The 12,143-nt window shown below is 35.9% G+C and overlaps 1 protein-coding gene across 1 annotated transcript in view; it reads left to right on the forward strand.

The window, feature by feature from the left end:
• Positions 1-12,143, forward strand: part of LOC116900137 (low-density lipoprotein receptor-related protein 1B-like) — a 324,045-nt gene that overhangs the window by 250,196 nt on the left and 61,706 nt on the right. The window contains exons 5-7 of the mRNA XM_032901911.1: positions 428-650; positions 4,676-4,847; positions 9,039-9,182. Coding sequence (XP_032757802.1) covers positions 428-650; positions 4,676-4,847; positions 9,039-9,182 — 539 coding nt within the window. The remainder of the gene's footprint in view (positions 1-427; positions 651-4,675; positions 4,848-9,038; positions 9,183-12,143) is intronic.

The following is a 12,143-nucleotide window of genomic DNA, read 5'->3' on the forward strand; positions in this document are numbered from 1 at the left end:
AACGATACAGACTAGGTTTTATAGAACCCAAATAGTACTAGCAATTTGGAAAGCAGGTTGAAGATAACGTCTGGTGGCTCATATGCCCTGGCCTGGTGATTTGGCTTGCTTCAGTAGCTTGTACTGAATAGGATGGATGCACTGAGTCCATGAGGCTTGAAGAAACTCGGCGGATACAAAAATAAACTCACCACAGTCATTGGTTTTAAGGAAATTTTACAGTTGTTGCTTAACCTGCTCCCTCATGCCCTGCAATATTCATTAGCAGATTTCTCCGTTTATGACTGATATTATATGGAAATGGTTATGGGAAGCTAGCAGATGTAACTACTGAAATAAATTAGAGGGAAAGTTTTGCATTTTACAGATGGCTCTATCAAATATGCTTTCTCTCTCTTCATATTAACATTTACTTTTCTTTCAACAGAAAACTTTTCTTTACCGACTTTGGGAATGCTCCCAGAATCGAGAGATGTGATATGGATGGGATGAACAGAACAAGGATAGTTTATTCGAAGACAGAGCAGCCGTCTGCCCTGGCTTTGGACCTCATCAACAGACTGGTTTATTGGGTAGATCTCTACTTGGACTACGTGGGAGTAGTAGACTACCAAGGCAGAAACAGGCATACGCTTGTTCAAGGCAGACACGTAAGTACAAGAAACAGGGAAAGGGAATAACATTTGAAATGTAAAATAGAAATCCCCAATTTAATAAAAATGGGAAAAAATAAATAAATAAAAAGTGAAAAAAGAAAATGCAGCTAACATAATAAACTAAATACACTGCACTCTCCTAATGATTATAATGTGTGGCATTTACGATACTGTAAAGACAAAATGTGATGAGTCACAAATTTAAGATGTATTTTTAATTTTTAGATTTGGGAGGATATTCTAGTCACAGTGATGCTAGGATAAGCCCAATGAGTTTGTCAGGGTCTTTTAAGGGAACGTGATGTATTATGTGATTGTGTGTGTGTGTGTGAGTGTTGTATGTGTGTGTTTGTGTGTGTGTGAGGCGGGGGGAGAAGTAGAAGGAGCGGGAGAGGGACTGGGAGAGGGGTAGAAAGGAGAGAGATTTATTACATTGGCTTATATTGTGTGGTCTGGTTAGTATAGCAATGGTTGTTTCCTGATGGAAAGCCAAAGAAAGCTCAGTCCAGGAGACTGGATGCCCTGGAGAATTCCTAAAGAGCCATTGGTCTTAACTCTAAATTGGAATCCTAAAGTATGTTCTAGCATCAATAAGGGAATGCCTCAGCATGAAGATGGGTGAACTTGCCAGCTAGCGTGAAGGCAAACAGGAGAAAAAGCAAGTCTCTTTCTTCTGTGTTCTTCATGTGGGATTTTGTCAGAAAGAATTTTAGGGTGGCTCTTTCCACAGTGGGAAGATTCAGGTTTAAGTCGGATACTCTGATTTCAAATGGCCCAATCAAAGATACTCCTCAAAGGTGTGCCTAGCAAGTTGACAGCCAAGATCAACCATCATAGCCAGGACACTGAAGATTCCCCTTCCTCCTTTTCCACTCTGTTGAAAGCAAACAAACATAAACAAGAACACAAAAGCAAAAGTGCAGTATGTGCAAGAGAGAGACTCCCTGGAACAGGACAGATGTCATGACCTACTTTCTGAAACCTAATTTAAAGTGTTTATTCATAGGGAGCTGTATCACCATCTGTCCCAGGGGACATTAAAAATAGTTTGCTAACAAAAGCAAATGTGTACTCACGAAAATATCCTAATTATTTTAATAGCGTTAGACTTAATTTTGCCAACTGATTCATTTGTGTACTCCTAAATGAGAATTTTGTGAAATTTCCAAGGTCAATATTCTTGCCCGTGCATTCGTTTTCTGTTTGTTTTCAAAGAATGCTCCATAAATACCTTATTAAGCTAAGTTGCTGTAGGCCTTTTCAGTGGTATTTTCCCACACGTTTAGCTCTTTTTCATATGTTACATCAATCTCTTCTGAGGTTTTGAGTGAGTTAGTAGAGTTCACAATTAAATTCCTTTTATTTCTTTTATATTGTGAGGTAGGCACATTATATAGTACCCCTTACAGTGACTTCTTCTCTCCTTACCTATATAATGAAAGTTACTTTCTTGGATTTCTGGGGTACATGCATGAACACACACACACACACATACACACACACAAACACACGCAGAAAGATACATAAACAACATACATATTCCAATATTGGGACAATTGTTTTATTGAGACATCAACATGTCCTAAAGAGTTTAGTCATTTTGGCAGGCTTTGCTTATGTTCTCCTGTGTAATTAGTTTATAATATGATGATGACAGACTTTATTTTTATTTGTTGTAATTAAAAATTAGACATCAAATGGAGAACTTACGTGAGTCACCTCGTAATTAACTACATTAAAAAAACTTGTACAGATGGCTTAGTGGTTATGGGTATGGATTGCTCTTCCAGAGTTCTCAGCATGTTAGGGTGTTCAAGACCTGTAAATCCAGGAACCTGACACTGTCTTCTGCCTTCAGTGGACACTGTACTCACATTCACAAATCCACACATAGAAATGCACATATATACATATTTAAAGTAATACAAAATAGACCTTTAAAAGCATTTTAAATGTCTAGTCTCTGCCTCCCCCCTCATTTTTATTATTATTGTTTTATTTATTTATGCTTTTATACTGCATGCACATATGTTTGCATGAGTACACTAGGAGAATGGAAAACAGACCGCTTAGAATTCAAGTTTCAGATGCTTCAGGACTTCTGGCTTATTAGAATGTGTTGGGGTTTACACTCTGGTCTTCATGATTCTGCAGCAAGGCCTTTTAGCTGCTGTGGAATCTATGTACTGGGGCTGTTTGGGAGTTGTAAGTGCAAACTAATGGAAGTCAGAGTTTTACCAATTGAGCCAGACTCCCAGCCATTGAGTATTTAGTTATCCTTTTTCTCATTACAATTTCTTGTGTTTGGCTGGATCCCTAAACATATGCTATGTCTACCACCACGTAATCCAATGTAGATGTAGTCTTCACAAGTTTTAAAATATGGAAAGAGATTTATATGGAAAATAAAATGTGAGGAGCTGTTGACCATAGTATAGATTTGGCTATGTGAACAGATTTTCTACCCTGGCGAGTTGTCTCTTACATAACAATGGTTTGCCTCATGGGATGTTGACTTACATATTGTATAAAGCACTAATAGCATGTCATGATTACAGACACGGCATGTGGATGGTCTAACACTCAGGGAAATGAAAGGAGGGCAGCTTGTTTATACTTTCTAATGTGAGAAAAATCATGGATCAAATCAATCCTAGAACATTGGTGTATTTGGTGGGTGTAAAAAAATGATGCTGTAAATGCAAGCGTCCCTTCCCTCACAGCGTCCATGTAGACCCACACAAGCTATGATGTACCATACTTAAACATGGAGTAACATGGAATGCTTCAGATTCATTCCCATCATTCATTTCTAGACTAGACAAGAAGAAAGGGATGTTCCTCAGACAACCCCCAAACCAGGTTTCTTCTAACATCCATCAGCAGCACAGAGAACCACCATGCTCCATCTATGCTAGAACTGTGCAACTGGCAAGATGTTTTTGTTAAGAAAATTTTCCGGGTTTGGGGATTTAGTTCAGTGGTAGAGCACTTGCCTAGCAAGCGCAAGGCCCTGGGTTCGGTCCCCAGCTCCGAAAAAAAGAAAAGAAAAAAAAAATTTCCAAATTTCTATGAGTAGTTTCACAAACAAACCACATGTTCTCCCATTCTCAACTGCATATCTATGCATTTTAACAGAACTCAAGATACTATCTCTACAAAGGCAAACAGTGGTTGTCATAAAAATTTTTTTTATAACACTCAGTAATAAGTCCACATATCCAGACCAGAAATAATGCAAATTAGGTATAACTTAGGAAAACAATTAGACTCTAATCCTAGCAGTTTTTTAGAAAACAAGTTTATCAGTCTGCCATCTACCACTGTAAGCTTCTATGAACATCAAATGTTCAATCCTCACTAAAAAACACAAAACTTTGGCTAAAACAGAGTCAACTTATTCATTTAATTGTCTGCATCATGAGTGCATTCTACTTTCCAAGATGAATAGGCTTTAGAAGTCATCACATTTCTGTGAAATGCTGAAATTTTATTTATCAGTCCAGCACACCTGTGATTTCTTTCTCTACCATTTTTACACTGTATAAAACATTAATCTAACCATAACTTAAGATGAAAATGTGATTTTAATTTATGAAAAAAATTTATGTTTTTCTGTTAGACCATTAATGAGAACAACCATGATTTTGCAGTGACTACATATCTATAACTAGATGGCAAGTAGCTGTTCAAATATCTCAAATTATATTAATTCTGCTATAGCATGTTAGTGAATACATTTCAAGGTCTGGTTCTTGCTATCCCTGAATAGAAACTATAAGGCATATATTTTTCATGGAACTTGAATATAATCATTCCCCATGCATATAAAACTATTTTATCCATTACTGTATAATTCTTCATTCTTCAGTTAAAAAAGCAGAAATTATTAGAATGTTTCTTTGAAAAAAAGGAAATGATAATATCTTTCTGGCCCTGGACAGTCTTCAAGCATTTTTTTCTTTCATATTAGAAACAGGATAATTAAAAGTCTTAGCTATATTTGATGTTCTTTGCAGGTTAAACATCTCTATGGCATAACTGTATTTGAAGATTATTTATATGCAACCAGTTCCGATAACCTCAATATCGTACGAATATACAGATTTAATAGCACTGATATTCACTCAATAATTAAAATGGAAAGTGCTCGAGGAATCCGAACATATCAGAAGAGAACCCAGCCAACAGGTAAGCCACAGGGGCCCTTTAAAAGCCTTTATCACGGCAGCTTAAATGTGAACGTAGTCCTTGTGCTTCTGTGTGGTGTTAAGGAAGGTATCATAAATTCTCTGTTTTGACAGCAGAAATGTGCATGTCTGCTTGATAGAAGAGAATAGAGCTCACTTCTCAAGTCTAAATGATAAACTGCTCGGCGCCTATCAAATCATTTCTACAACCATGGGATTGAAATGATGGCTAGATTTAGTCTCAGGAAGCAGTTTTCCATCATGATGTATGTAGACAGGGAGCTCAGACACTCCAGTTTACTTTTGAATTTTATTATCATTTTCTGGGGGCAAATTACAAGCCAGGTTATTTACTGGGGCACTTGCCTGGTGTCCACTGGTCACAGTTTGAGGTCTCCTGAATTAATATCCCAATTGCTTTATATTTTTTAAAAACATGTTCATTAAACAAAAATAAAGAGCTAACTGCAGTAGTTTTAAGTGTTTCTTAAGAGCACAAAATAATTATGTTTTACAGTAAGTTAATAAAGCTATTTAGCAGCTCAATGTAAGCCTGGTAATAAAACATTATTAAAGCAAAAATTTCAACACCTCAAATTTCTGTCACCTTTCTTATGTTTGAAGTTAAAACTGACCTAGAATTATTTAAATATCAATGTATATCCATCCAAGGCATTGTAGGTTTATAGCAAATTAAATTATGAACTTTCCAGACAAGTTTATTAAAATTTGATGTTAGGCTTCTTGAATTTGCTAATTATTCATGGGCAATTACTATGCACCAGGATTTAATTTATTCTATATACTGGGAATATACTAATAAACAAAACACAAAGCAGGGTTTTTTTGTTTTGTTTTGTTTTGTTTTGTTTTTTTTGTTTTTTTGTTTGTTTGTTTTATGAAACTTAAGTCCTTCATTAGAAGGCAATATAATAAAAAAGAGTATGCAAGTTATTTATTTATTAGAAGTAATAACTACTATAGAAGAGAAAAGTAGATGAAAAGGAGCTAAAGTGTCACAGTTGGAGAGTTTGTAATGTTTTGTAGAACAGGCAAAAGAAGGTCCTCTAGATAAAAACTTTGAGAAATTGAATACGAGAAGCATACTTATCTGTGGACTAAGAAGGTGGCAGAGAGATGTGTAAACGCAAAGCCATGAGTGAAGAACATTTCTAGACTACTATGGAGCATCCAGGATGCTTGTATAGGTGAAACAAAATGACTAAGGAAAGGAAAACAGAAACAAAGAGAAATCATAGAATACATGGCAAGTAGGATCTTGTAAGTTATTATAAAGCCCCTTTTTTTCTTTCAAGAGGCAGACAACATAAAATCATTCAGCAGAGTGTCATAGGTTGTATAGCCTTTATGAACAATCCACGGATACACTGAACTGACAACAGGCTGTGGTAGGGAAAGGCAGCTGATTAGAGAAGATGGCCGACTGTTCCAGGACAGTAGTAGTAAAACTAAAGAAAAGTGCCAAGGACCAGCATCACCTTGTGCAGGGGTTCCTGAGAGAACTGGTATTTGGGAGGAGCAAAACCAAATGATTCAAAGTAAAATGGTAGGTTCAAGATGGCGGCCTAAATTCTGCTGGAGAGGGCTTTTACAGCCAACTTTCTCTTCGTTCCACTTTCTTTCTCTCTGATCTGCTTCTCTCCCTCTCTCTCTCTCTCTCTCTCTCTCTCTCTCTCTCTCTCTCTCTCTCTCTCTCTATCTCTATCTCTCTCTCTCTCCAGACATCTCTCTTTTTATTCTGCCTGAGATAGTTCATCAAGCAGTTCTCTCTTGTTATTCTTAAAAATTTCTCTAGATTGTTCATCTCTTGCAGCTCATAAGCAGCCTTTTATTTTACAAATGAAACCAGTCAATCACTCCAGGTTTCCGTTTGATTATCTTATAAATCAACATCTCATGACCCCAGTTCCTTAATTCTTAGGAGACAGCAAGCACACATTTTATTTTTTAACAGGGCAAAAGAATTGAGATCTGCCTTCCTCTGTGAAGCACAGACAATAAGCTAGCTGGGTGGGACCCATCCTGAAACTTACCATTTTGATACACCTGAGCCTGGACTCCCTGTATTCCCAGGCTGCCCTTGATCTCAGTAATATGCCTGCCTTTTTTATCTTTCTGACCAGCTGGCTCATTAATGGAGCTGCCTTTTTCCCGTCAGATTTGTGAGGCCTCACATATAATTGATGTTGCCTTCTTATTTTTTTCCCATAGTTAAGAAATTTTATATTTTCAAACTCATGTTTTTAGAGTTGTTTTTCACAGCCCTAATGGCTCTTCTGAAGGTTCCTGTTTACCATTTTGCTGAGACATTAGACACATCTTTGCCTCCTAGACTCCTTCTATTTCTGATTATCATGGAGTCATTAACATTTACATGGGAGACATTCCTTAAAGGAGGAACATAAAATATGCATTTTATTATACAAACAAGCCTAATGGTTAAAGAGGTCATTGACACCCCTGAAGGCCCACTCCTACTGGCCCTGTCCCAGGGGCAGAAACCATGTCATTGTGTCCCTACCAAGGCCATGCCAGATATCTCAGAGAAGTAGAAGTTAAATTTAGAATCTTTATGAACTCATAGCCAATAGGATTTCTTGGATGGGATTTTAAAAGTAAAGAGTCAAGAATAATGGCAATTGTTTCATTAAAAGAAATTGCAACAGCATAGTTTGAAAAAGATGAAACACAAAATAAATTAGAGGTAGAGACAAAATTCAATGTCCATTATCAATCCAAATGGAGATAGGTGGATAAACAAGACGATGATTTCAAGTTCAATGAGTGAGTCCAGAATGGATCTAGCAGTTTTAGTGTGATTGACATATAGACAATTTTTCACATCATGGTTATAGCTGGGGATAACAAGGAAGTAAATTTATATGGAGAAGACTTTCAAATAATGGCATTGGAACACACCACCAGTAAAATCAGAAAGAGAAGTCAAATGATAACACCATGAAAAGAGTTCACAGAATCCAACTGGCTTTTGGACTTGATGTGTGAAGCTTATTGGTATCTGACAGGGACATTTGGATGGTTATGTAAATATGTGACTGGAGTGGGCTTGAGGGAGATGGAGGGAAAGGAGAAGGAAATGAGCTCTGACCATAGAGAACCACACACCTTAGGTGAATGCATGCAAGGAGAAGCTGTAGGACGCATAAATACTGGCACACACTGAAACACATATGCTCTTAGCCAATAAAGAAAGACAAGTGGTAAGGAAAAGGAAAAGGGATGTGCTTTTGACGACAGGATGCTTTATCTACTCAAGCTACTCCAGAAGCCTGAAGACATTACTCATCAGCTGCATCAGTCACCGAAAGAGCATTACGCTCATCTTTTCCCCTCTTAGAGAAATGATTGATACAGAAAGAAGAAAGGATAAGTAAGGAGTGTGGCTGTAAAATGAATGTGTCACAATTTTCTCACTTTTAACTAAGAGTGATTAAAAGAATAATCCTGATAATAGACAGAATTTCACTGGCATGGTTACCACATTAATTCTTTTGAGCATGTTCTTTCTTATTAACATGGGCCCATTTCCATTCTGTTCTCTAGTTCCAAGCATCCGTAAAGCACCATTCTGTGCCATAGTTTCATTTTAAAATTCGGCTTCTAACTTTCTACATCTACGGCAATGCCCGCACTTTGTTTATTAGCAAGCTTCTCACAATAGCAATGGTCACAAATATTAAAAACATATGTTGTGGCTTAGCACGTATCATCAGTTCAGATATTATCTAAAACCCTGTCTCTCACAGTGTGGAGCTCATTACCTGATGGCGGCACAGAAAAAAATCCTTCGCTCACATTCCTACACTGGGATTATTTCTCTGTTACATTTTATGGTTTTGTATATATATATATATGTATAAATATGTTATATATATTGCTTTCTTAATATCACTTAGATAAGTACCCAAAGCTTGCTTCCAAAGAGACAATATATTTTAATTTTATTTACATATATATGAACACATTAAATGAATGTTTCTTATGTTTAAAATATATCTAAGGAAGATTTTGTCAATCCCCTTTCTCTTCTGTTGGGTTTAATATTTTCCATGTTATTATAGTGGGGTATATAACATTCTGCTAAGATTCTTTGTCCTTACACTGTGAAGTTTGTATATAATTACCTTGTCTTGTGTTCTGTCTGTTGTAGTAAGAAGCCATGCCTGTGAAGTGGATGCATATGGAATGCCAGGGGGATGTTCACACATCTGTCTGCTCGGCAGCAGCTATAAAACAAGGACCTGTCGCTGCAGGACGGGCTTCAACATGGGGAGTGATGGCAGGTCATGCAAAAGTATGTTGTTAAAATAAACATTTTGCTAGCAGGCAACATTTCAAATAGTTATTTTTTAAATTAATTGTCAGCATCAGCATCAATAAGAAAAAGAGACTGTCTGCAAGGACTTTCTAGACATTTTCCCTTCTCAATGTCAGGATTTATCTTTCTTTTAGACTATGAGAATTAGGAGCTCATCAGGCAAAAGAGCGACTAAATTTGCTGACCTTAAAGGAGCCTTTAGGGAAGATTTTAAGGAAAATATTTTTTAGTTTTTAATTGCCCAAGTGAGGTTCATGAAATCAAGGTATAAACAGGATTGGTTAGAAAATCTTCTCAAAGAAACAAAAATGCACCTCAAAATAGGTGTGTTGTTTGGTTGACACACATTCATATACAGCAATGTAGTACCACTGGACACTCCAAAGCAAACTTTAATGCAGTAACAGTGGAACAGAGCTTACTTCATTGTTTCATGCTTCATTAACAACTTTAATCAAGTATCAACCCTTTCAACAATTTATCAAAAAACTCCGAAGATTATTAACTATTATAAATGAATTTATTTAACTTTTGGGATTTGGCACAGTACTTTAATGATTATTTCAAACAAAGCATATAAGATATTAAAAGAAAGAAAATAAATAAATGACATATAGTTTTCATTTGTGTTTCTAGTTTTGTGTTAATGCTAGGAATATAAAGAAATGACCTCAGGTACCTCAGTCTTTCTGAATAATTGAGGTCCTGGATCTGAGACCTCCAGATTAGAGCAGTTGAATGTGTCTGCACGTTTGTGTAGCATAACTAAATGGACTGTGCCCTTGAGAAGGCATAGCATGTGCAATCACATGCATGTATATATGCAATGTATGAAGATATGTCTGGAGAAAATCTTGAGCTCATAGTTTCATTTGATTGAATTTTAATGGACTGTGTTCTTTTGGTGTTTAAGTAAGTACTATTTTTACTAAATAAAAATAGATTTAACACAAATTGATTCTTCCTTCAAATTCTATAAGCTTCCTTTAGCAGAACCAAGCACCTGGTGCTGTCAAAAGCCAGGGCAACAGCAGTCTTCAGAGGGAAATGTTAATGTAAAAACACAACAATTTAGCTGAGGTCAGGGTGTTAGGAAGCTAGTTACAAGTTTCAGAATGACCTCCTGTAGTGCATCCTCCCAATTCACATGGAAGTGTCCTGTCTTTTTCTTTTGTTATTCCTAAGGGCAAGTGGCCTGGAGGATACTTTGGTAAAGTTTAAACTTTGTATTAAATGTTTATCCACAGAAATTATCAATATAACTTGTCCTCACGTTTTACATTAGAAAAGGCTCAGGAAATTTATAGCATACTCAGGCCATGTCATTGTTTGACCTGAAACTTACAATTCAGTTGTTATTACAAAAATAAGGTAAGCATAAAGAAATATCAAAATAAGATTGAAGAAAATATAAATACCATTCTTCCAATAGTAAAGATCATAAAGAGAATCTGCTACCAATGAAATGTTTACCTATTAATAAATGATAATTTATTAAAAATATAAATTAAATATGTTTTGATAAATGACTTACTATTTTTACTGCAATGGAATATTATACTAGTATTAAGAAAAATATTTTTGAAGATGTTTTAATGACATGACCAAACATAACTAAATTTAATGTTGTTAAATTTTGAAAAATAAACATATGCACATAATATTTTTCTAAAAATATTTCAAGAAATGGTATTTCCAAATAAAGTGACATTACTTTATAGCACATAAAATATAATTTTTCATGATATAATTTTTAAATGAGGTAGGCATCAGTAAGTGTGGGAGAAGACATAAGTATGTAAACATACTTATCTTATAAATACCATAATTACATTTAATGAAATGTGCAGCAGAGGAAAAGAAAATAGCTCAGTGTTATTATAAAACTATAAGGTCAATGTAGAATTTATTTTCTGTGTGGATTCACTATGTTAAGCCTTACATTATTCCTACTACATTGTAAAATGGTTTTATCATAACACTGATAGACTATTTTCTTTTAATGGTTTTATTATATAATGGGAAATATATATTATATATACATATATATATATGGTATATAAAGTGGGAGTTGAGTGTATCCAGCAGGCGCTATGAATCTACTGCCTGGGTATGGAAGCATTGCCTTTGAAATTGGACACTGGTGAAATTTACTCAGCACAGATAGCTCAGAAAGTTAGAAAGATTTGCGATGTTCCTCCTCACCTATAAACACCTGTACGAGTTTACAGTTTTGCAAGTCAAACAGAAAACTCTAGTGCCACAGCCTTGGAGAGATGTAACCAACAGAAGAAAATGGAGGAGGAGGAGGAGGAAGAGGAGGAGGAGGGGGGGGAAGGGGGAGGAGGAGGAGCTGAAATGCATCATTTGTGTGATGCAGTTGCTTTTAAATTATCCATGCTTAAAAAAAAAAAAAAAGGAGGAGAAAAGAAAGCACAAAAGGAATGAAAAAGAAAAAGAAAGGTCATCTGATTTTGTATTCTAGTAACTATCGAGGCTTTTTTGGGGGTTGGAGTTTTTTTGTTTTTGATTTTTGTTTGCTGTTAGTGCTCTCTGCGTTATATATCAGATTTACTGTTGGACAGTGTCAGCCTCTGAAATTACAATTAAGCTGTGAAGTAGACTGATGCTATCAGCTGGCACTAATCCATTTCTCATAAGAATTAGTCAGCTGTTTGGACAGCAGAACACAGTAACACTCATGTTCATGTCCCTGATACCCGCTCTGATACCTCGTGAATCTTTTGTTGGTCACAGTCTGTATACGGCAACTCCATACTGCAGCGTTTTAATTGGCCTGAAGTTTGCAGCTTTGTCAAATGTAATGAGGGCAATAGATAGTATCTTCAGAGAGCATTACCTCAATTGTAATGAATTATACAATTAAATGTACCGGATATTTTAATACATTTCCATTTCACAAGTTACAAGTTATTC

Source organism: Rattus rattus, chromosome 5, assembly GCF_011064425.1.
Source record: "Rattus rattus isolate New Zealand chromosome 5, Rrattus_CSIRO_v1, whole genome shotgun sequence".
Taxonomy (NCBI): Eukaryota; Metazoa; Chordata; class Mammalia; order Rodentia; family Muridae; genus Rattus; species Rattus rattus.